Source organism: Mytilus edulis, chromosome 9 (assembly GCF_963676685.1).
Source record: "Mytilus edulis chromosome 9, xbMytEdul2.2, whole genome shotgun sequence".
NCBI lineage: Eukaryota > Metazoa > Mollusca > Bivalvia > Mytilida > Mytilidae > Mytilus > Mytilus edulis.
In genome coordinates, this window is record NC_092352.1 from 26337495 (window position 1) to 26363589 (window position 26095).

Consider the following 26095-nt stretch of genomic DNA (forward strand, 5'->3'; position numbering starts at 1 on the left):
GTGTTGATTTCTAAATTTGTCAACAGTAAAATCAGCACTCTATAGTAGAAAGTGAAAGTAGATAATTCAGTTCGAATTAATTCTTTTTCAGATATTTCAAAGACACTTTAGAGTATCTTTCGATACAAACATTCGTTCAGTGGTTTATTAAATCCTTTATAAACAAAACATACTATTATATTTATTTACTGCGAGATTGCCACGTTTTAATACGCATGCGCACACTCCGGAAGCCACGAATCACAAAATGGATTATTTTCGAAAATATTTAGGTCCTTCACAGGGTGGCGTACAACCCACAGGAGCAGATACTGTTAGTAGAAAATGAATAACATATATCTTAAGCAAATTTAGAAAAAGTCTAATAACGCTATCACCCTGTACTTCAACTGTTTGCAAACGGCTGTTACCGGCTCAACCCCCTAAATAATTTTGTGAAAAAAATATGTTGTTATATCATATTTAAGTATCAATTATATACGTGAGTGTATGGCTTAGTGGTTAGGACTGTTAGAGTTTGCACTGAAGGTTTCGGGTTCAACCCTGACACAGGGAGGAAAAAGGGGGGGAGTGTACCATACACCTTACCTTACCCTTATCGCTATTTCATTTTGGAAATCTGTGATGCTAAATATGGCGTGAACACAACGCTGGAATGTCACTTGTTTCTTATATTGTAGTGTAACTTTGTGACGGGTCATGTTTATACATGGGCTTAAAACAGATCGATAACATACACCTTATCGCTAATCCTGGCTGACCCGGCCGCTTGAATCACTTTTCCATTGTAGCGTCAGATATTTTGTTTTGTGACGTCAAAATTTTACGGGAACCCGTGTGATATTCAGTAATGGCAGACAAATAGCGATAAGGTGTATTATTATAGCATGTAACGTTTTCTTCCTTAATTTACATATTCCTGACACTGACAGTCATTACAACAATCATAACTTTTCCATTTTGACGTTATTTTCTGTTATGACGTCATATTTTTCAGTCAGGGGTACTACTTGTACAAGTTATTTTTATTTACTTATAGAAGTAATATTAATATACTTATACAAGTGAATTTTATTTACTTGTATAGGTAAAAAAAAATATGGCTTAGTTATGTCCCTTAGACATTCCGATTAATTACCTATATATAGGTACAAAAGTTATCCTTTCTTCTTTTCTTAAGTTCTTAGGATTTCTTTGCTCTAATAGAATTTTAAATTGTCTGCCCAGGGAAAAAAATTAACGGTCGTCCAGTCGCCAATGGCGACCAGAAATTGACCTGGGCGATCTTTTTACTCAGTTGTGGTAGCCCAGGTGGCGAATTGAAAGCAAGTTCTTGACTGACCAAAAATCAGCAATTTACCGTGACTCCAAGTACTGGCTACTTCACAGACAAAAATTTAAATTCAAAAAGAAAAATCTTTTTAAAATGTATTGCATCAAAGTCGCGGTCGCGATAAACAAGGATGTCAAATCAGTGTTTACCTGTGACTAAATATAGTTCATGTAAATTCAGGTCACTGATTGGTCGTCTATTGAAAGTCGGAATGTAAGTGTAATTTCATGGACAATGAAAATCCCATTTGTCTGTTATGAGCAATTTTTGAAGGCCTTGCCCAAATACTTAGATCTTTGCGCAATCAGTTTCTTTGTTGAATTAATGAGATGAAACATTGAACACTATTAAAAAAAATTGAGCTAAGCAGGGAAAAATCATCAAAGGCAAACTTGTCGTCGGTAAAATGCAGTTTTTGGCTTATAACTCAAAAACCAAAGCATTTAGAGCAAATCTGATATGGGGTAAAATTAATTATGAGGATAGATCTGTCTGCCCTAAGGAAATTTTGCTGTTTTTGGTTATTATCTTGAATATTATTATAGATAGAGATAAACTGTAAACAGCAATAATGTACAGCAAAGTAAGACCTAAAAATAAGTCAACATGACCAAAATGGTCAATTGACCTCCTAAGGAGTTATTGCCCTTCATAGTCAATTTTTAACAATTTTCATATAATTTGTATATTTTCACTAACATTTTCCACTGAAACTACTGGGCCAAGTTCATTATAGATAGAGATAATTGTAAGCAGCAAGAATGTTTAGTAAAGTAAGATCTACAAACACATCACCATCACCAAAACACAATTTTTTCATGAATCCATCTGTGTCCTTTGTTTAATATGCACATAGACCAAGGTGAACGACACAGGCTCTTTAGAGCCTCTAGTTCATCAATAGACAGGTGTCTTATACAATATTTTAAGTACTAATGCATCCTTAGTCTGTGAAGGCTGTATATCGGTGCTTTGCTTTTGCGCCAAAATAATCTTTCATTTGCGCCAAAAATTGAACTTTCATTTGCGCCAATATTTCAGGTAAATACGCATGATACAGGTTAATACAGATATTGATAAAAAAAAAATCTTTCAAAAACCCTGTTGATAAAGTTCTTGTTAGTCAAAACATATTCCTCAGAAATCAGTCATCATAAAACCATAAATAAACCTTTCAATGCGTTTTTGATATTATACTTTCTGCTGGTGTACCCCATGGTTGCGTTCGTTCAAAGTTTTGATAATTGTTTAGTTGTCAGTTGGTATTCTGTCTTTACAAGTTATTCAACCTTTGCAAGTTTTTTGGGACACCTTAATGACTTGTCTTAATTTTTCAGATCATACATGTATATGATAAGACTTATTTCCTTGGTTTGTCTCTGAATTGACAATGTCCATCTTGACACATCTAAAATGTGAACACTATATAAATTCAAACCTAAGTGACTCTCAGTAATACTGTAAAAACAAATCTTAATCAATTCACGATAGAGCGACGAATGTTCGTTTCCTTTACTACCTGTAAAATGGCGCAAATGAAGTATTTAATGTTTGGCGCAAATGAAAGATTGGATTTTTAAAAAATTGGCGCAAATGCAATGCGCCCCTGTATATATAGATTTAAACTACAAATGTACAAAGCCATTAGTACCCACTTTAAACACAAAACTATATTTCTAAATACACTTACTAATGAATCAAAAATATATTGTTTTTAGGTTGAAAGATTAGTGGACAGAGTTCAATCTTCAACATTACTGGATGATAGACGAGATGCCGTCCGAGCACTTAAAGCAATGTCTAAGGTACAATGTAATAAGAGTGGCAAACGATTTATTTATTTTTGGTATCAAAATCAAAACAAACAATTCTAGCTATAAATTTCTTCCAATTAAGTCTGGTGTCTTAAATTTTTTTATCTTTCAGAAAAATATATCTATTAGGTCATAATTATTATTTGTTGGATTTAAGAGATACTGATCTGAATCATTGTGATTTTAAAATTAAGATAATGATTTTAAAAAGATTTGAAAAATTCCTTTAACAGGAAAAAGTGGGAAAAAGAAAATGACATTTAACAAATGTACAAGAATTTTATTTTCTAGGAACAAAGTGCAATATTTATTTACTTGAAACAAAATTTACATTTTTTATAGAAATTTCGACTGGAGGTTGGGACACAAGCAATGGAAATACTCATAAAAACATTGGAAACTGACAGGTTGGTATGACTATAGTATATGATACAAAATTCATGAGACATCATTGATCATTTATATTGAAACTTAAAAAAAGACAACATTTAACTTTGTACTTGTTTGGCTTTATAACTATTTTGATCTGAGCATCACTGATGAGTCTTATGTAGACGAAACGCGCGTCTGGCGTATTAAATTAAATCCTGGTATCTTTGAAAACTTTGACATGTTTATGGCTCTAGTATAACAATTTGCTTGCAATTTTGTTAAGAAAACTATATTGGCCATTAATGACCATGATGACCCTTATTTGGAATAATGACTATTCTTTATTTAAGAAATAATTTTATCCTGCCATGCTCTATGCTCATTTTAACATGGGTAGGCATTATATTTGTTAATATCTTAATACCCAGGGTTATCTAGGTATTAAATGTTTTCAAATATAATGCCTACCCATGTTAAAATGAGCATAGAGCATGGTAGGATAGAATTATTTCGATTCTAATAGGAATATTTGAACTTTTTCACTTCGAAGCTGACCTATAGTAGACGCTCAGAATGTCTCCATTTTGATTTCATGAACCAAAAACGTTATAGAAAATCAGCAGTTTATCAATAAAAAAGAACAGAAACATTTAAACTTACTTTTAGAATGTTTACATTTAATTGCCTAGTGAGCAACATTAACATAAATGTCCATTTGGATCTCTGGCGTTGTTCAAAATTCATCTGACGTTGCAATTTCAATTGTGACTTCAATCATGTGCAGCCAATGTTCTATTTGAATTAGAACATGGCTTTGTACCCAAAGCTTAAGAAGAACGATACTTTAGAATCTGTTCTAAAATATAATATACTGTTTGTAATTGTAGGAGTGATGCAGAGATTACAGGTTATGCCTTAGATGCCTTATGTAACATCATGTCCAATGAACCGTCAGAAGAAGGTAATCCATGTTTTGTCAAAATATTTTTGGATAAATGTTTGTTTTATTGAATATGAAAGGAATTGGTGCAACAGGTTGATGCATTTATAAAAAATCTAATTTAGTTGGTCAATAGTTAATTTGCATCTATATCAGGGCTTCCTAAAAATATTTGAACCAGTCGAACTCTAGTTCAGATATAAAAATGCAGTCTTAGATTTGCTGTTTGTTTTATATCCATTTGTATGTGATATTTTTTTTAAATTGTAAAATATTTAAAAAAAAAATGTTGATGTCTGTGATCTGTATGTTATGTAATTTTGCAGTTTTTAAATTTGAAATATGAGAATATTTATTTATCCTACCACTATCCCCCTTTAATTTAATTTTGATATATATATATATTCACTTTTTTGGTCTTTTGGAAAATGTTGTTTGTGCTGTTTTTAGACCCTTCTACAACTCAATCATAGGTTTGAACGTAGTTTTCAATTTAGACTCGTAGAGTCGTATATATATATACATCTGTTGTAGAGTTGTCACGGACTCAGACATACTTATAAAATATATATATATATATACAACTCGTCTAAACATCAACCCAACAATGTTAGATCTGTAAATTTGCTTTCGCAAATTTTTTGTTCTTCCCTCGCCGGGATTCGAACCCATGCTACTGTGATATACTATTGCACTAGTGATTTCCTCTTATCTGTTGTATTTTCTGTTGGTGGGATAAATGCAATTTTAACACTGCTCATTTAATTGTTTGTATTTTTTATTGTCCAGATGATGAGACGCCAATTCAAGTACAAACTGATCTTGGACTTCAGTTTACAGAAATATTTACAAAGACTCCCAGTAATATATCTCTCCTATTATCTATGCTAGAGGTAAGAAATTTGATTATGTATGCATCCACATTTTGTTTACAAAACAATTTTTTGCCCCATCATAAAACACTAGATCTAAAAGGTCACTTTTATATTATTGCTACCTTACATATATATCTAATTGTTTGAAACTGCAGATAAATATAGAATCTACTTAAATATAATAGAGTAAAACAATGGCTTTAATTTAGTGTTCAAGATAAAACCGTAGTTCTGTAATTTTGTAATTTGAACTAAAATCTTCTTTGCTGTAGAAAGTCATTATATTTTATTTCCAGGAATATGATTTCCATGTGAGATGGCCAACTGTAAAACTACTTACAACATTACTAACAAATAGATGTAAAGAGCTACAAGAATGTATCCTAGTTAGTCCTATGGGTGTATCTAAATTGATGGATCTTCTGTCAGATAGTAGAGAAATTATTAGAAATGATGTAAGTTATAGGGATACAGTAAAATACTGTAATTGTGTACAATAACTACAATTATTAATATAAAAAAGAAAATTTGTTATAATTGCCAATGAGACAACTCTCCACAAGAACCCAAATGACACAGAAATTAACAACTATAGGTCATCATATGGCCTGCAACAATGAGCAAAGGCCATATCGCATAGTCAGTTATAAAAGGCCCAGAAATGACAAATGTAAAACATTTCAAATGTGAAAACTAAGTATATTTTCTTAAATGTTAAGTTTCACTACTGACAATAGAGAATAAAGATAAATTTTGTTATACACGGCTGGTAATCTACACACGCAGAACATTTGGTTCTGCAATAAAAACCGTGAGAGGATTTTCCGGTTGTGCTTGAGTGGAGTAATTGTCACCGCTTCAAAAGGTATGTACATTTCTAAATCTAAATTTTCTTATTCAACTGATCAAAATATTGAAAATCGGAGAATGTCATGCTGTGGCGAATACTTTAACGAAGAGATACATGTATCATTTACTGTTGTACGTAGAGTTGAGCTCCTACAAAATCAGTTGTCCCACAAGAAATTGCCTAAAAAAGTGACATTTTAATTTTGAAATGGTTCTTTTTACAGACCTACAAGTTCAAATTTAGTTTTTTTTAGGGCAATGGGTATGAATGTTGTTTTTGGTGGCGTGTGCGCTGTCCGCCGTTGATAGACATCTTAATAATTCCAAAAACTACATTTTTTCATGAAGTCATGCGTGAGGGAATCGGTTCTGATTGAGGACATCGTGAATGCGTGAGGGGAGGTACAAATCTTATCTTTATATTCAAGCTATCAGTCGTTGAAACTTACCTTAATTTGGCTACATTGTTCATGAAAAAACACATTGTGAGTGTGCTTAAAAAAGTTAACGAGATTGGATTTTGAAATAATTGTAGGAACCTAGGTTTAATAATATGTTTCACGAAGAATAAAGACAAAAAATGTTGTCAACGATTTTGTTTTCTTGGTACAAGTAAAAACTAGACCGATTATTTGCCCACATCTGCAAATTTGGAGACAGATTTGCAATTCAATAGTTAGACTTTATTCACATAAAGAATATTTGGTGATTTATTGTATAAATCAAAATCTTTAAACAAATATCAAATTTTGTGTTTTTAGAAAGGGGAGATAACCCCTTTCGTAAATGTGTATAACATGAATCTTAATTAAGCTTTTTTCAACTGATTTTTATAGTTCGTTCTTATGTTGTACTGTAACGTTATGGGTCATCGTAAATTCGCATTTTACTATTTTTATGTATTATATATAACTTGTTCGTCCGGTCACTTTTTCGCGGGGATCGGTTTTCTCGTGCTTGAGCCTCAATGTCCAGACTTATTTAAACAAATAATAAGTTTTCATCGGCGATATCATTTTCTTAGATATGTGTGGTGATCTCTGTGACGTATATTTGACGACAGGACTACTCCCAGAGGGTTTAGTTCGCTTCGTGGGCGGGGATAACTTGTATCTCCATTGCTTTTTGTAGAGAGTCAATTTCAGTCCTCTTTTCCTTTTTCCTTTGAACAATGGCATTTTCTGAAATTGAACAAACAATTAATAGTTTGATTTCATTGAATCAGTGATCAGTTTACGTCTATTAAAGTATAAGGATAAATCTGTGCTTTTAATCAGCATTGATCACATTTATTGAGTCAACAAAAGTCACAAAGCCAAAGATTTAAAAAAAATGTTTGTACTTCCCCTCACGCATTCAGGATGTCCTCAATCAGAACCGATCCCCTCACGCATGACTTCACGGAAAAATGTTGTTTTTGGAATTATTAAGACGTCTATCAACACAGGACAGCAAACACGCCGCCAAAAACAACATTCATACCCATTGCCCTAAAAAAACTAAGTTTGAACTTGTAGGTCTCACCGTCTGTAAATAGAACCAATTCAAAATTGAAATGTCACTTTTTTAGGCAATTTCTTGTGGGACAACTGATTTTGTAGGAGTTCAACTCTACGTACAACAGTAAATGATACATTTATCTCTTCTTTAAAGTATTCACCACAGCATAGCATTCTCCGATTTTCAATATTTTGATCAGTTGAATAAGAAAATTGAGATTTAGAAATGTACATACCTTTTGAAGCGGTGACAATTACTCCACTCAAGCACAACCGGAAAATCCTCTCACGGTTTTTATTGCAGAACCAAATGTTCTGTGTGTGTAGATTACCAGCCGTGTATATGTATATCATTTAGACAGACATATTTTATGACGACTTTTTTTTTGTCCCAATTTAATTGTAAGTGGATTTGACAATATTTATTGAAGAGTTACATAGATGCATATCATTTTGTCATCATTGACAGCTTACCTAATTACTAAATCACAGACTTATTTTCAGTTTTTGTAAGGCAATAATGGTTGTCTTGTCCAGTCATCCTAAATATATGTTAAAATAACAAAAAAATATACACTCTTACAGACATGAACACATCACTATATAATGATAGATGAATATGACATTCTTTATTCTACAGGCCTTATTACTACTAATCCAGTTAACCAGGAACAATGGGAATATACAGAAGATTGTAGCTTTTGAGAATGCTTTCGAAAGATTGTTTAGTATTGTTGATGAAGAAGGAAACAGTGATGGAGGTAAAGTCATTTATTCTTCATGTGTCATGTGATCATACGTACAATGTATCTTTGTCATGTGATCATACGTACAATGTATCTTTGTAAAAATGCATATCTCCCAGAGATCACAATAGTTAATCTCCCATTTTTGTCCTTTCTTAAAAAAAAATCAAATAATAAATGCATGCATAATTACAATATGTTCTTCAATACAAAAATATACTTCAGATTACGCTCATGATAATTGTCATGGAAGGATTTTTCTTTGACAAGCACCTGTTAAGCCTACTGAAAAAATACATTTCTTTTTATTTTCACCATCTGAACTTAAGAACACTAGAAATATAGACAAACTTTAATGTGACATAAAAAGTTTAAAACATTTCTCAGAATGTATTAATTGTTTATTTCAGGTATAATTGTAGAGGATTGTTTGTTATTGTTGACGAACTTACTTAAGGGTAACATATCTAATCAGAATTTCTTCCGGGAGAGTAGTTTTATACAGAGATTAACGCCATTCTTTGATATGGATTCTGAGGCTCAGAGATCTCAAGCAGGATGGTCAGCACAGAAAGTTACCAATATACATCTTATGCTAGGGGTAAGTTCATAATGTTTTATATGTCTAGTAGTGAATTATTTATTTTTTTTAGCTTATGTGTATCTGAAGAATATGCAAAATAGGGATTTGAAAATTATGCTATTTTGTCAACACAACACCAAAAATAACTTAGACACCTAGAGGTCAACTTACATGGTCTTAAACATAAGACAGGTCTCTGTAGATTTTGTCAAGCTCTAAATGTTTTGAGTGTTTGAAAATAAAGTTGTAAATAAATTGAACAGAAGATTTCAAAGATCTGCTATCAGCACAAATAAAATCTTAAGTCAACTTTAAAAAGATGTAAGTAACAAACTTGATTTCCTAGATTTTTTTTACAGAAACCTCTTAAATCAATTTGTTTAAAAGTCTTTGTTTTATCCTTTGTCACTCATCATGCTCATTCTCAATTTAAAATTTAGGAATAAATCATGTTTCTTTGCTGGTTAATATTATTGAAATCTCAGACTAATGGTTAGGATTTACCTATTTTACAGCTAGTCAGAAACTTAGTATCACCAAATAATCCCCAGCAGCAAACAGCAGCCTGTCAGAGAACTATGTTTCAGTGTGGTAAATAGTTTATATAACGCAAATAACATTTCTATACAACAGAACTTTAAGTTTTTTAAATTATTAAAATTAAATACTGAAAATTCAGAAATTATTGCGAGGTTTTTATTATTGCGAATAATGCGACTGAGTTGTAAGCGCAATAATTAAAACTCGCATTTTGTAATATTTTCACTGAATTAAGCCTGACTTTTTCTCAAAATCGTAAAAATTAAAATCGCATTCAAGTGTAAAATGACAAAATCGCAATAATAAATGCACGCAATAATTTCTGAATTTACAGTACTTGAGATATTTAGATTGAAAGCCATTCAAAAAAAAAAAAAAAAACAAACATTAAGGTTTCAATACTTGTTTTTTTACTCCTTGGTTGGGTTGTTGTCTCTTTGACACATTCCCCATTTCCATTCTCTATTGTATTTTACTGACTCAAAAGCCTGATTTCAAATTTTCTTACAAATGAAAAAAAATCAACTGTGATATTGAATGAAAAGCATACTTGCAAAATTAGTGTACTGCAGATAGGTTCAACATGTTTTTTTTCTGTATTTTGGGTTTATTAGGTTCAACATGTTTTTTTTTCTGTATTTTAGGTTTATTGATGAAATTATGCACAATTCTTATGGCAAGTGGAGTTCCAGCAGATGTACTTACAGAGGTAACATTGCTACATGTCTGTAGACTGTTTCAATCATTTAGAGAACAAGATTATGGATAGACTTTCTTTATTTCATAACTTTTTTTGTGTGTGTCATTGAGCTTTTGACCAATTGGTGCAAATTTAACATGATGCTGATAAAATTATACAACTAAAAAAATGAACTAATGTCATTGACATTTACATCATTCCTAAAAAAATATATTAGTGTGATATTAGACTGAAATTTTATGCAAAGAATTTAGAGTTAGCATTACTTACCAAATTGTAAACCTTGGAGTAAGTATTGACAACACACACAAATATTCGGTGAACAAAGAAATCTTAGCAGACAGATATTTATATTTACTACTGATAATGTATGAATATATCTCATGATTATTGATATTTACTCCATGTTTTACTATTTTTAATTTAGACAATAAATACTGTGTCAGAAGTAATAAGAGGGAATTTACAGAACCAGGAATATTTTGCTTCAGTTTTAGCACCTTCAACACCACCAAGGTAAGAATAATCATACCTAGATAAAAAAAAGTATTCAGCAGTAACTTAAAATACCAATTTTACTATATGCCAAATGCACATTTCAACAATAAATGTCTCTTCAACTTGAGACCAAAATATATGAAAAATCCAAAACTTAAAAATAAAAATAAAGAGCTGATAAACCAAACATTACAAAAAAAGGAAGAGAAACCAGGGCAAGGAATCAGTGTTTTGCCTTAATTTGAAATTGTCAAATGTCAGAATTTTGAAAAAGCTCAATGGAAAATAACTATGGTTATAACTTATTTGTTCAACATTCATATCTCTAATAGATATTTAAAGATGAAGTTTGATGCTATGATACTATTTTTTTAAATTTCAGACCAGCTATAGTAGTTTTACTGATGTCCATGGTTAATGAGAAACAACCATTTACGTTGAGATGTTCTGTTTTATATTGTTTCCAGTCTTTCTTGTATAAGAATGAAGTGGGCCAATCACAGATAATACAGACACTACTTCCTACATCATCTGATGGTTTGTAGTTTTATTATTGACATGATTTATATTATCATATGTTTACACATATAAATGTACGTGTTTCAAAATGATGTTAAGTTTTACAAAGATTTTATTGATTTTTAAAACTCTTTACTGATTGTTTTACAGTTCTTTTTACATTGTACTTTTGGTATACTTCGGTATCCTTCAAATTTTTCATTTTTTAGCTCACCTGGCCCCTTTGGCCACATGAGCTTTTCTCATCACTTGGCATCCGTCGTCATCGTTAACTTTTACAAAAATCTTCTCCTCTGAAACTACTTGGCCACAATCATCATTGGGGTATCTAGTTTTAAAAATGTGTCCGGTGACCCGACCAACTGACCAAGATGGCCGCCATGGCTAAAAATACAACAATGGGGTAAAATGTAGATGTTGGCTTATAACTCTGAAGCCAAAGCATTTAGAGCAAATCTGACTCGGGGTAAAATTGTTAAGCAAGTCAAGCTCTATCGCTCTGAAATTTTCAGATGAATCAGACAACCGGTTGTTGGGTTGCTGCCCCTGAATTGGTAATTTTAAGGAAATTTTACTGTTTTTGGTTAGTATCTTGAATATTATTATAGATAGAGATAAACTGTAAACAGCAATAATGTTCAGTAAAGTAAGATCTACAAATAAGTCAACAGGACCAAAATGGTTAATAGACCCCTTAAGGAGTTATTGCCCTTTATAGTCAATTTTTAACAATTTTTGTAAGTTTTGTAAATTTTTGTGTTTACAAATTTTTACAAATTATTTTCAACTGTCACTTCTGGGCCAAATTAGTTATAGATAGAGATAACTGTAAGCAGCAAGAATGTCCAGTGAAGTAAGATCTACAAACACATCACCAACACCAAAACACAATTTTGTCATGTGTCCTTTGTTTAATATGCACAAAGACCAAGGTGAGCGACACAGGCTCTTTAGAGCCTCTAGTTGGTTATTATTGTGAATACTATTATAGATAGAAATAAACTGTAAACAGCAATAATGTTCAGCAAAGTAAGATCTACAAATAAGTCAACATGACCAAAATGGTCAGTTAACCCCTTAAGGAGTTATTGCCTTTTATAGTCAATTTTTAACAATTTTCATTAATTTGATAAATTTTTGTAAATTTTTACAAAATTTTTTCCTCTATATCTAAAAGGCCAAGTCTATATAGATAGAGAAAATTGTAAGCAGCAAGAATGTTCAGTAAAGTAAGATCTACAAACACATCACCAAAACACAATTAAGTCATGAATCCATCAGTGTTTTTTGTTTAATATGCACATAGACCAAGGTGAGCGACACAGGCTCTTTAGAGCCTCTAGTCTTTAACCTTACAAAAAAAAAACTAACTTAAAAGAGAGCATCTGTTGCACAATGTCCTAACCTTAGAATGTTTACCTATAGCAATTATTTCAGCTATGGTAATATTTTTTTATTTCAGTAAACACAATAACTGCTGGTCAACTATTGTGTGGAGGATTGTTTAGTGCAGATTCCCTGTCTAATTGGTTTGCAGCTGTAGCTTTACTCCATGCTATAGAAGATAATCCATCTCAAAAGGAACAGTTATTACGAGTTCAGTTAGCAACCAGTATAGGGAATCCACCAATATCATTGTTACAACAGTGTTGTAATATTTTGGCACAGGTAATTTCACATACAAATAATATGGCTTAGTTTTCTTTTTCATCAATACCTATTAATTTTTCTTCATGTACTATATTGTTAGCTGTGGTCTTCAGTGTGTTTCAAGACTACATTGTTGTAGATCTTTGTTCCAGTAGATGTCACCAGCAGAAGATAAACACACTAAAGACCTATATTAAACATGTAGTAAACAGGTGTGGTATGGCTTAGAAGTGCCTTTATCATGTATTATACTGCAAACATTTATAGATCAAACTTTTATGATCTTTTATTCTACTGTTTTCAGGTACTTCTAAACAGAATTACTTCATATTTTCTGAGCTGTTTGACAGTGATGATTTGTGATGTGAGCATTTATCTGATTTTTCTGGCACTTCTTGTTTTCCGATATTAGAATTTTCAATCTGCTGAATTAAGTTTTTTTTTTTCGTCACACATTTCTCTAGAAAGTACTGCTGTGGAGAAAGAATTTATATTGAATTTGCAGTTGGACAGGAATAAGTTGTAATGAGTGATTTTCTGACTTTTGTAAGACATCTCCATTCTGTGTTTAGATACTGTTATTCACTACTGGGGGTTTGCTTATCACAGCTATTTCTAAGTGTGACCTGAACATGCATAAATATTTGCCACGGGACATTAGGCAACCAACAATCAATCATTCTTGTTGGCTCTTATTTGATCAGAAATAGTTTTGTTTTTTTTCTTCTTATACTATAGTATAAAGTCAGGTGTGGTCATTGGTGTGTTAAGACTACATTGTTGTAGATCTTTGTTCCAGTAGATGTCACCAGCAGAAGATAAACACACTAAAGACCTATATTAAACATGTAGTAAACAGGTGTGGTATGGCTTAGAAGTGCCTTTATCATGTATTATACTGCAAACAATTATAAATCAAACTCAACTTGTTTTTTAATACATTATTCATAATGGTTAACGGATCATGGACATTTCCAACAAATGTGTTTGAATGTCGTGCAACAATTTTTGCTCGCAAAAATACTTACAGGAGGATATAATTTTTGTTTTGATTGAAACAAAAAGTCCCCATATGATTCCTGGAGTTACTTTGCTTGATTGGTCAACTGCTTGGCAGTAGTGAGTTTTTTCATGGAAGCACATTGCATCTGTCAGACAACTTTGCGATGTTTGCTATTACTTCAAATTAAATACTGTAAATTCAGAAATTATTTATTGCATTTATAATTGAAGAATGGACAAAACTGTGAGTTCAATTATTGCGATTTCAGGAAAATATGCATACAGATATATGTATCATATATTAGAATGTGAGTTACTATTTTTGCGATACTCAGTATAGTCACATTATTTGCGTTAACCTTGCAATAGTTTCTGAATTTACAGTAGTATGTTGAATTATCTAATGCTTTAAAATTATTAATATTAACATGTAAGATTACACCTTTAATCAGTTGTCATTCATTGTGGATGTTCAACCTTTGCACGGGTGTTATACCAAATAGAATGATATATAGATACATGAATGCACATTTTATGCACAAATGTGCGTTAAGTTTATCTTTCTAACAATGAAACTTTCACAATAGGTGATGTGATGGTCACAAATGCAGTTTTACTGGTGCCATAGAACTGTACCAGTAAAACAGATATTAGAATCTCAATGATTTTGTCAAATATTTCTTCAGTACAATTGAGCAAAAGGACTCCATATCAGATGTACAACATCATCAATGATGATTTGTTCTGTGTAAGTGCCATTTAGAGCTGGCACTTGCAGCCGATTTTTGAAACTTTGAATTACAAGTGGAATATGCTAAACAAGGCAAAGTCTGATTATTTCCTGACTTATTACAAACACTTTTTCAAATAAAATTTGTGTGTAAAAACATATTTTATGACTTCAAATCTCCCACATGGACAACTTTTTTTACTATATCTTTTGAACTTCAGAGACCAAGAAAATGCAAAATTATAGAGTGGATATATACATGTACATGTATAACAAATGTTGAGTTGTGATTATTAATGTTATTATGGGACTTGTTTTCTTTTCAGGGAGGTAAGATGCAGACTCGTGTAGGATTACTGATGTTATTAAGTGCCTGGTTAGCAGATAGTACAGTAACAGTAGCACATTTCCTTGCCAGTACAGCTAATGTACCATTTGTATCCTTTTAACTCATAGAAAAGGTCTGAATTGTCTTTAGCCTAGTTGCCAAAAAAAAAATCCAAGAGTTTATCAGGATCTGTCATCAACTCAAATTTCTTACTGAAGAAAAAAAAAGAAACAATGATAAACAATTAGAAGGTTCCTGACTTGAGACAGGCATATTAGTGTGTAGTAAAAACATCAAAATGATTAGTAATTGGAATTGTAGCATGAGAATAATCAATTATACCTGATTGAAATGCCGTTATTGAAATGGCATTAAGCTATCTAAATTTGTTAAATTTTCATGAATATAATTTTAAACCTTAACTGCTGATTTTAGCTCATAACCCAAGTATCCGCCTCTGACAGTGATGAACATGAATTGTTAGTCCAAGGTTTATGTGCATTCCTGCTGGGTATATGTTGTCTTTATAATGATGATCAAAATGAAACCTTTAGTAGGTGAGTAAATTTGTCATACATTTTGGGTGCAACTGTGTGAACTTGAATTCAGCTTCATGGCAGGGCTTCCAAAAAATATTTGAGCCAGCCGGACATTTCATATCTGATCCCGATTTTAATTCCTTAAGACTTAGTCACAAAAGGCAATTATGGTAATCAGATGGCCATTCCAATGATTGACATTACATTAAAAAAAACCAATTTTAAACTTTACTTTGATATGATATGAATTTGATGTTCGGATGTAACTGTTAAATTGGCAGTGCATCATTCAAAGTGTGCACATCAGCGTGCTCATATCTGCCTTAGACTTTTTATTTGTACAAAAACTTTAGTTTAGTTTTCACCTTGTTCTAACCGGATGTTGACTTGACAATGGTAAAACATGGACCATAAACAGATACGTAAAATTTGTGTATGTTTAAAAAGCACGACTGAGTGAAGAAGCTCTTTCCATGTTATTTCTTCAACAAAATACTTGAAATGAATGTTAGATACAGGTATCAATGATAATTTTAGCATTTTTGAAGAAATGTACGATGTATAATTAAATTTCCCACCTGTGCACATGCGCACACGTGTTCTAGTTCATACGACGTAGTCTGACGATTTTTCATTTAAAACCTTTTTAAAGTTTTCATCAAATCATGTTGATAAACTAATTTCTAATAATTTTAATCTTTTGGACTGAATCAATTAGAAACAAACTGCTGAAAAGTAAGAAAAAAATTGTGAATAGACCGATCAATTATACGATGTCCGGTACTGAATATAGATCACCTGTCACCTGAACAGGTAGATTTCAGCTGTCCAACTACTAATTAGCCTTGATTAAAATTAGAAAGGATTGGATTAGGTGTTGATTTGATAGTAATTAATCATCATGTCACATTTATGACCGGAAATGTGTTGATGTTAAAGGCAAAAGGGTGGGTCAAAAAGATCGTGAATTATGTAAAAATGATCGAAAAAGCCTTGAAAACTAAAAAGTATATGACCATTTCATGCTTTGCCCAGCCAGACTTTTACCGGACATTATACAAATGACCGGAATATATGACCATTTTGGAAGCCCTGCTTCATGGTCATATGATGAAAATGCGTGCTACTTCAGGAATTTAGCTAAGATAGCTACAGATTAGCCATTGTATTTATATTTTAACCTGAACTAAAAAATCATTTTGAAAAGAAAATCAATGAAAAATATTGTTTCAGTATAAATTTTACAATGCATGTCATGTAGACTGAATATATATCAAGCCAATTAATTTTTATTTGGAAATTTTAAATTATAAGACTACACCTTTAATCAGTTGTCATTCATTATGGATGTTCAACCTTTGCAAGGGTGTTATATTAAATAAAATGATAATGTATATATATGCACTAACATGCTTTAAGTTTATCATTCTAACAATATAACAAATGAGCATAAAAGATTCTAATGCAATTATTTTGTATCAATGGTTTTGATTGGATGACAGTTAGCGTAAAATTCTCTATCTCCTTGTCTGTTACTAAGGAACTCAACATTTTGAATTGCTGAATGTATTGACATGTAATTTCTACAATAATAAGCCAAAAAACTCATATGTTGCACCTAAAAATCTTCTTTTTATCAAATTTTATCACATTTTGAAGCGGCACAGAAGCCGGAAACGCCTGGTGTTTATGTTTGATGCCGGAAGCATACCTATGACGTCACCTAGTGTAGGGACCAAAGAAGATAACATCTTTTCGTGGAATTTTGTTTAATGAAGATTTTACACTGAAATAATGATTGAAATTTAATTATGAACTTGTTTTGCATTAGATTAAAGATAACTGTATTGTATTTGAAGCCTTGTGGACATTTATCGTTAGTTTTACTGTCACAAATACCCGTTTACCTATCTCCACTACACGTAGCCAGGTACACTAAATTTGCAACAGTAAAACTACCGATGGACGTCCTTAAAGCTTCAAATACAATACAGTTATCTCTTAAATATAAGAAAACCAATAAAAGAAAAAGGATTTCAGCACTCATGCTGCCAATTTTTACAACCAGAAGATATATTGCTTAAAGAATTACATTCTTCACTTGTTATACATTGGTATAATTTTACAGCATTACGTTAATTGATGGACAAACTGATAATCTAAAACAAATTTAAAAAAATGTATCCATACTCATTGTAAAAATGCAATTTTCAAAAAAGACATTTGTAAATATGTCTTCATGCATATAACCATTCTTCATTTTCTTTATATATTTCAGAGCCTCTTTACGACAGATTATAGAAAGAAGAATAGGATTAGAAACATTCACAGACAAATTAACACAAATACCAAAATTTGAAAGCTACACAAAAGCAGCTAAGAAACCACACCTTAATAGTAAACAAGCCAGCGATATTATATTTGATTATGAATTTACCAGTATATTTAAATCCTTGGAATGTAAGTACCTTTGTTCTTCTTAAACTAGGCTATATTGCGTTTGCAGATGAACAAACAATTCAAATTTTTTGTTCCACTTATTTACATTGTTTAAAGAAAGAAATAACACTTGGTAAATTTGGGGCGTCTCCCAAAGTGCTTTTTAGGATTAACCTTAAGTATTAATGTCTAATAAAAAAAAATGAAAAACCAAAGATGTATAAATACTAGACTTCAAATCTGGTGTGATTAAAGTTTTTCTGGATTAATAATTTTCGTGAATTTAGTGGGTTCAGAGGAACAAATAATTCAAATGTTCAACGAATTACAAATTGTCTAAAGGAATGTATGCTGACTTTGACAAAACCACGACATCGAATATCCATGAATTTGCAAGTTTTCCTCAATCCACGAAAATTGGTACCCACGAAAATAAATAAATCTACAGTACCTGAGCTATACGACCAAAAAAGACTTAAATTGAATTGCAAAATCCATTAAAAGTTAACTTTGCAACATGTTTAAATCGCCTATCGTTGTAAACATAATTGTTGTGCCTATGTTGACCACTTCAATAATTTTAATACCTCTATTGTCCACATCTATAGTACCATACAATCACTACCTTAGAAAAACAATGTAATGATGAAAAAGTGCACATCAAAATCAAGGAAAGTTTGTAACTTTCTTAATCACAAAATGCATAGAACTTATTTCTATTTAAGTCCTTGCATGCTTTAAAGCTTTTCCTGTTGCACATGTTTGTCTCAACTTCAATTAATTTTGAGGTTAAAATGTCCACATTTACCTATTTAAAGTTTAACTCAAACCTTATTGATGATGTTGTCATTATTAAATTGTGATATATTTCTTTACAGCTGATGTGTTGAAAGCAGTGTCATCAGCAGCTTTCATGGAAGAGAGTAAAAAGAAAATGGCAAGCATGCAGGAACATGAAAAAGTGGTTAATCAATATAAAGGTTTAATTCAGGAACAGGTAATGTACTTGGAAAACCTTTAACAAGGCCAACTATCTCGTTACAAGGAAATTAATCAATGTATGTACAACAACCAAGTCATGTACGAAAAACCCCAAATAATAAATCGGATGCTATTTTCTGTGTAAGCTATGTTCACTTAATTTGCAAAACATTTTATAAATCAACCTGATGAGGACAAAGAAACAAAAAAAGTTATTCTTGTTATAATCATATCTTCAAGTACTTGTCCAAACTCTGATTTTTATGATGTAAAAAGCAAAAGAAAATAACTTATGGCTATTTAAATTTATCTTGTGTCAAAAATTGAGGTCATTTCTGTTTTCAATATTAAAATCCTTCTTTTTTCAGGATCAAGAATTAAATGAGACAAAACAGCTTTATCAAATCATTCAACAAAAATACACCAATCAAGAAAAAGAAATTGGAGAAATGAAAGATTTAATACAACAACTTAAAGATAAAAATGCACTTTTAAAGGCTCAAAAAGGTATGAACTTACATAGAAAGAATTTATCAGCAACCTTTTCTGTTTTATGTCTCACCTAAGATATAAGCACCACCTGTACTAGAAGGGGACATTCTTTTTCTGGTAATATTCCATTTTTTTTTGCAATTTGAAAGAACATCAACATCATAATGAACTTGGGCATAAGTTTCAAGAAGTTCAGACCACAACTTTATGACTAAATATAGTAATCGGAAACTTTAACCAGATATATTTCTATGATGAGCTAACTTTGAAATTTGGGTCAAAACTGTAATTTGGTATATATTTTAAAATAACTACATCAAAATGAACATGTATTAAAATTCAAGTGGATGTGACCACAGTTTAAAAGAAGATGTGGTATGATTGTGAATATCACAACTATCCACCAGGTACCAAATTATGTAGATTGAAGTAACAATATTATGTTACAGTATTGCCTTCAGCAATGAGAAAAACCTGTACCATGTAATAGGCTTATGAGGGAACACTGATATGACAAAAAATACACCTCTTTATTGTAAACTACCTTTGACAAAAAACAAAACTTGCAATCTGATATGAGACTAAAAAACAAAAGTTAAAGAAAACCAATCAACACCATTGCCAAGAGAAAAGGGACAAACTGACAAACAATAACAACTCCCCTCCCCTTCCCCCCAAAAAATACATAGAAAAACTAAAATTGAGTGACCTCAACTAATGATAAACTCAGTTTATCTGGAATAGTTAGTACTTTTTGACATTTTTTCACACAAATTTGAGGACATTGGCTGTCTAGTAAAGTGAAATTGCTCATGTTACATTGGCTTAGTATGGATTTTATTAAATTTGTTCTTTTTTTGTCAGTTTATCTTCACATTTTATGCACTATTATAAGTTGAATTATAAAAAGCATACATCTAAATGATCTGATACACTTTTTTCTTCCTATTTATAATATACTCACCCACTTTACAAATTTTCCCATGTACTTTTGCAAATTTAGTATTAATCTTCATTGTAGCACCAAGTCCTGCTGTTGAAGATGGTAAAAAAGACGAAGAATTACGTTCTTTGCAACAAGAAATGGAAAATCTTAGACTTAATTTAACAGAAAAAGACTCAGCTCTAGGGAGATTAGTGAGTATAATGTAACATTTAATTTCACCAAATGATTTATATTGATATGAATACAATGAAATGTAGTCGAGAAATTAGTCTTCCACACAAAGGTGGACATTCACTGATTTCAATTTTAACTTTTACAAAAAAAACATTTGTTACATTGAAATCAACAAGAATAGGCAGAACTTTAATTTTATACATGTATTTAGGAAATCAATTGTTAATTTCAAAATAAACAACAAAAAGATGCAATCTTACATTTTGAAAATTTCTCTTACAGAAAGATGATTTGACAAGAGCTGAAGCCCAGATCATTACTCAGAATGACACAGAAGAAAATAAAGAAAATAATCCTAGTGAAATAGCAGTTTTAAGTGCTACTGTTAATAGACTAAATATAGATTTACAAGAATGTAGACAAATTATAACAAATAAAGACTCAGAAATTAGTAGATTACAAGTGCAATATAATGAAGCTAATAGAGAAGTGGAAACTTTGGTAAGTTAATAAGCTTGCTGGTTTTACTTTTATGTAGTACTTCTGTCACTGGAATGAAACATAAATTAAGCTCAAGAAATTGAATTGCCAACTTTGTTTTAGATATTTTTATATCTATTTGAAGCTAGGAACATACCTTTTTGAAATAAATAAAACATGTTGAATTTTCTTCTTTTTCTCCATTTTACTGTCAAATAAAGACATCTTTTCAATGCATACATTAAGTTTATTTTAGCTTGCATACTTATTTTTTCATCTTTTGCTCAATAATTCTACATTTTCATTGTTTGTAATTTGATTTCAAGTCTCTTGTCATTTTATAAAAGTTTTAATTTTCAAATTGAAATAACAAAATAACTGTTTAATAATAAGTTTCATGACTGAAAAGGACCTTTAAAAAATAGCCAAATCAATCTAAGTCATTTTTGCCTGCAGGTATGAAAACCATCAGGTCTATATGAAGTAATTCTGCAGTGTGGATTTTTTTTCAATCAGTTAAAAGATCATCAGCATTTTTTTAGAAAAGAAATAACTATTATTGGACACTAACTTTTCTTTCAGCATTCTTTTTTCAAATTCTTTTTCTATACTTCAGAAACAAACAGCTGTAGTTAATAGTCATTCAGAAGTGGATACAAGTAGTTTAGAAAAGGAAATTAATAAGTTAAAGGAGGAAAAATCGCAACTGATGGAAAGAATAAAGAAATCTAACGAAGAAAATCTCAAAGCAATAGATAAATATAATGTGAGTATATTTAAATATGTCTACATATTGAAAAATTATAACTCTCTTAAATTGTCTCTTTTTCAAAGTTGAAAGTTCAAATTGTTTTTACCTTTTATTGTGGTAACCAGGGGAATACATTGATTATAATGTTTGAGGTGTATTGAACCAAATAAGGGAGTCCATTAATGTCACTTTACTTACAAGTTACATGCATTTGTTAATAATGTAGTTACCAAACCTAGGAATAGTTTTTCACACAACAGTATTGTAACTTCTGAAATCGTGTTGATAAGATGTCTTTTTAAATATTTTTTTATGAGAGTTTTAGGATTCATATGATGACTCTTTTGATGTACTTTATTTTCATATTTTCATTTTTTTCTGCGTTTTGATTTAGAAACTAGAAGAAGAGAAGAAATCAATAGAAAATGATAGGCTAGGAGTAGAAGATGAGTTGGACACATTGAAGAAAGAACAAGAAGATTTACTAGTTCTCTTAGCAGATCAAGATACCAAAATAGATAAATATAAAACAAAATTGAAGGAATTAGGTGAACAGGTAAGACCAAATAAGTTTCATGAAGAAATTCAAAATTTTAATCAAATTAAATGTGTCCCCTATGTTCTCAACAGTAATTTTATTCATATGATATTAAGCAGGTGTACTACTGGTATCATTTCATTGTTTATGAAACCAGTGATTATTATTCTTTAACAGATTATAACAGATGCCTTCAAATATATGTTGAATGCAGTACATTATCAGGATTTGTTTTTATCATTTGTGTATCTTATCAAAAGAGTTTCTGGTGGTGCAAATTATATTTTAAATGTTAATTAAGATATATTTCAACTGCATTTTAAGTAAATACATTTGTGTTTCTTCCTTAATTTTAGGTGGATGATGATGATGATGACGATGATCTAGGAGATGATTTAGATGATGAAGATGAAGAATCATGATAGACATTGAAAAGACTAGCAATCTAATTACTGTGTAACCAGTAAGAGTATGGGGCCAAGAGAGTGTGCAGCTAGAATTGTAAAAGATATCTATGATGGATACTTGTGAACTTGGCAAATAAAAAATATTCAATGAAATGTACTTGATTGATTGTTACCAAAGTTTAATATCTGAAGGGCAAATAGTTATTTTAAAACAAACTATTTAGTGTCCTGCAAATTGTAGAAGTGCATATCATATTCTGGGGTTTATTTTGGTGCAATTTTGAAGATTTTTTTTTGTAATTGCTAATTACATTTAAGGTATGTAGTCTACTTTCTCATTTGATAATTTTTTATTCAGAATTTCAAATCTTTCAAATTATATAACAATATTCAGTATAATTTTAAGACAGATATTAAATATCTTAATACTTTATATAATGTAGATAAAACTAATGATATTGAAATTTGAGATATTCACAGATGCATTGCATATTGGTCTAATAATTAAAATCTTTATCTGCAATCTTTATTTTTTTATGAAACACGATTCTTAACTAATTAGAATAAGCATCATAACAGAATATGAATATGCACCAATTTATATCTATCTTACATTTAATTTGAAATAAAAATGAAGCTTAACAATTATTATCCATATTCCAACCATATTAAAGGCCCAAGATAAAGTCAAAGAGATAGATAGAAATATATTAACACATGTCTGTCCTTGCCTTCTTTAAAAATACAAGCTGAAACTATTTTTTTTTATCTTGCCTGCAGATATGATTTGTTTGTGTGTTTTTTATAATGATCAGTTGAAGGTTATTTCAACTTTATTGAATAAAGCAACAGTAATTCCTTATTTATGGACACATTAATGTATGTCTGAGAGTAGTTAAACAGGGTTTGCATTAAATGATAAAGAGTGTATGGTAAACATATCCAAAATAATATGCTTTTTGAGGGATAGAGCAAGAATTTCATTTAGAGAGCTTCCATGTCATACCACACTTTGCACTTGTTAAGCAAATATAATAGTAAGAGTGAGTGCAATAATATTCTGCTTTTAGGTGTAAATGGTACTCTTTAGTTAAAAGGGCATAGATAGAGTTCATCTTTTTTGTTAAATATTTTACTTATGAACAGAAAAATGTGATTTTGGAGATAGCTATGAAGTTATTGAATATACATGATTGATTTTTTTTTTTGCTTTGTAAAACCAGTACATTAAAAAGGATAGCTCTTTTTATCAAGGGAAAAAGGGGTTAGGGATGTTGGTACATATTGTGGATTCATTACTATTAGTTGGATACCAATTTTCCTGGATTTCGTGGGTACAAGTGAACCAGGAAATTAAATGTTCACCAAATAACATATTTTATATAGGCTTGTATGCAGATTTGTGCAAAACCACCAATTGATATATCAATGAGCATGAAAGTTTTCCTTAATCCTCTAAAAATGGTACCCATGAAAATAAATGAATCCACGATATGATAATATACATGATTTTATTTAAGAGGTTCTATCTCTGCTGTGTAAAACCAAAACATCACATATTATGCCTCTTTTTATGTCTTTTAAATGACATCAATTCTTCAAACCAGCCAATCTATTACCAATGTTAAATTCCACAACTCGAAGGGCTGAAATGGAGAAGGTTCTGTCAAGTAGTTAAATTATTTATTAATTGTTGTTTGCTTAATGTCTAGTGGCAAATTATGTAGAACCATAGCACTGCTTTATATATACTGAGTGATGGAGCCTTTTGTTAGCTTAAAGTGGGATAATTCTACTGCTGGACAGACCATTCTAGAGATAAACTAATATAAAAAAATCTTTTTAAGCTGATGTATAAATGATAATTCAAAAAATGAAACTGAGTGAAGTCTTTTATTTATTGGTAGTGTATAGTTAAGTATAAATGTTTTATGTTCCTGCTTTAATGTTTTTGAACCAACAATAAGTTTATTTATTTCTAAACTTGTGAAGTACTATGTTATTTAGATATTTATAATCTATATTTTTCTACAAAATCTGTGATATTTTTTTCGTTTCTGCTCAAATGCAAAAAATTTCAAAATGTAGCAGAGCAATTCTTAGGTAGATAATAGTGTATATGTAACAATGTTCAGTGTCTTTTTTTCCTCAGCTGTAAAAATTACATGTTATTTTGAAAGTGCTTTTTCAAAGGTTTGTCAAAATAAATTGATCACATTTTGTGTTGGTTTTTTTTCCATTTAGTCTACTCGTCATTCTTCAGACATATAAAATATGTTAGTTAATTAAACCTTCATCTGCATAAATACAACCATTGTACAAAAGTATGAAGTTATTTAATTTCATGAAAGGCCCTTGTTTGTGTCTGTGTGTGTGTGTTTGTGCATGATACTTTGTCATATTATTTAGAGATTCAAATGTTTAAAGAAATATTTTTATGTTACATTGGTTGTATAAAATTATACACTTAATAAAATGTTAATGAATTTTAGCTAGTGTTTGTTACTTAAAGACCTTTAATGGTACTACTTCACTGTACATTCTGAGAATTAATCTGAGGCATGTATAAACAATAAGGTAGAAATGGAACTATTGGATGCCAAACTTTTTTTAATAACTATGTAATTTGCTTAACATCTGCACTTTGATCTTACTTGTAAAGAGGGGCCTTGGTGGCCGAGTGGTCTAAGAAGTTACTACTGTAATCACTAGCCAGTCAACACCGAGGTTGTGAATTTCGAACCCCAATCGTGTGGGTGCACTCGACTCAAATCTTAATTGACTAGGATTGTCAGTTTTCCTATCGAAGGTTGATGGTTTTCTCCAGCACTCCAGCTTCCTCCACCGATAAAAACTGGCCACCACGAAATAGCCTAAATGCTTAAAAGTGGCGTTAAAAACACCAAAAATAAAAAATAAAATCTTACTTGTAAAGAACCATATGATTGTTTGATTGAATTAGATTCTATTTTCTTCAACTGAATTCATCCAATATTATAGTAGTGAACTGTAATAAATGACTTCTGGGTCGTGATTGAATTATTGACCTACATATGAGCTCCATTGGCTAAAATTTAACATTATGCAAGTCCACATATGCATGTACATCTACAAGACTGATTGATTTTAGAACAATCAAATAGGAAATAAAAGATACATTTCAGTCAGAAAGGTCTGCTTTGTCATATTTGTATAATAATTCAATTTTCAAACAGCTAAACTTTCCATTAAAATTTTCAACCCATAATAGGTAATCAGATGTAATGATATTCATTTGCATAACATCATTTTCTATCAGATGTAGCTCATAAATTAGCCCAAACTGGTAATCATAAACCCTGCCAAGGTTTGCTGAACTTATGATGCAGTA

The 26095-nt window shown here is 30.8% G+C and overlaps 1 protein-coding gene across 1 annotated transcript; it reads left to right on the top strand.

Annotated features, from left to right (window-relative positions):
* Positions 1-46: 46 nt before the first annotated feature.
* LOC139487925 (general vesicular transport factor p115-like) lies at positions 47-25216 on the top strand. The gene is made up of 23 exons (XM_071273163.1): positions 47-313; positions 3052-3138; positions 3490-3554; positions 4407-4480; positions 5249-5352; positions 5631-5789; positions 8323-8443; positions 8839-9029; positions 9527-9602; positions 10196-10260; positions 10679-10767; positions 11132-11286; positions 12731-12936; positions 14977-15087; positions 15414-15535; positions 17796-17977; positions 18835-18953; positions 19306-19444; positions 20451-20566; positions 20832-21050; positions 21646-21795; positions 22175-22336; positions 22675-25216. Exons 1-23 carry the CDS (start codon positions 248-250, stop codon positions 22738-22740), a joined length of 2844 nt encoding a protein of 947 aa, XP_071129264.1. The 5' UTR covers positions 47-247; the 3' UTR covers positions 22741-25216.
* Positions 25217-26095: the final 879 nt, after the last annotated feature.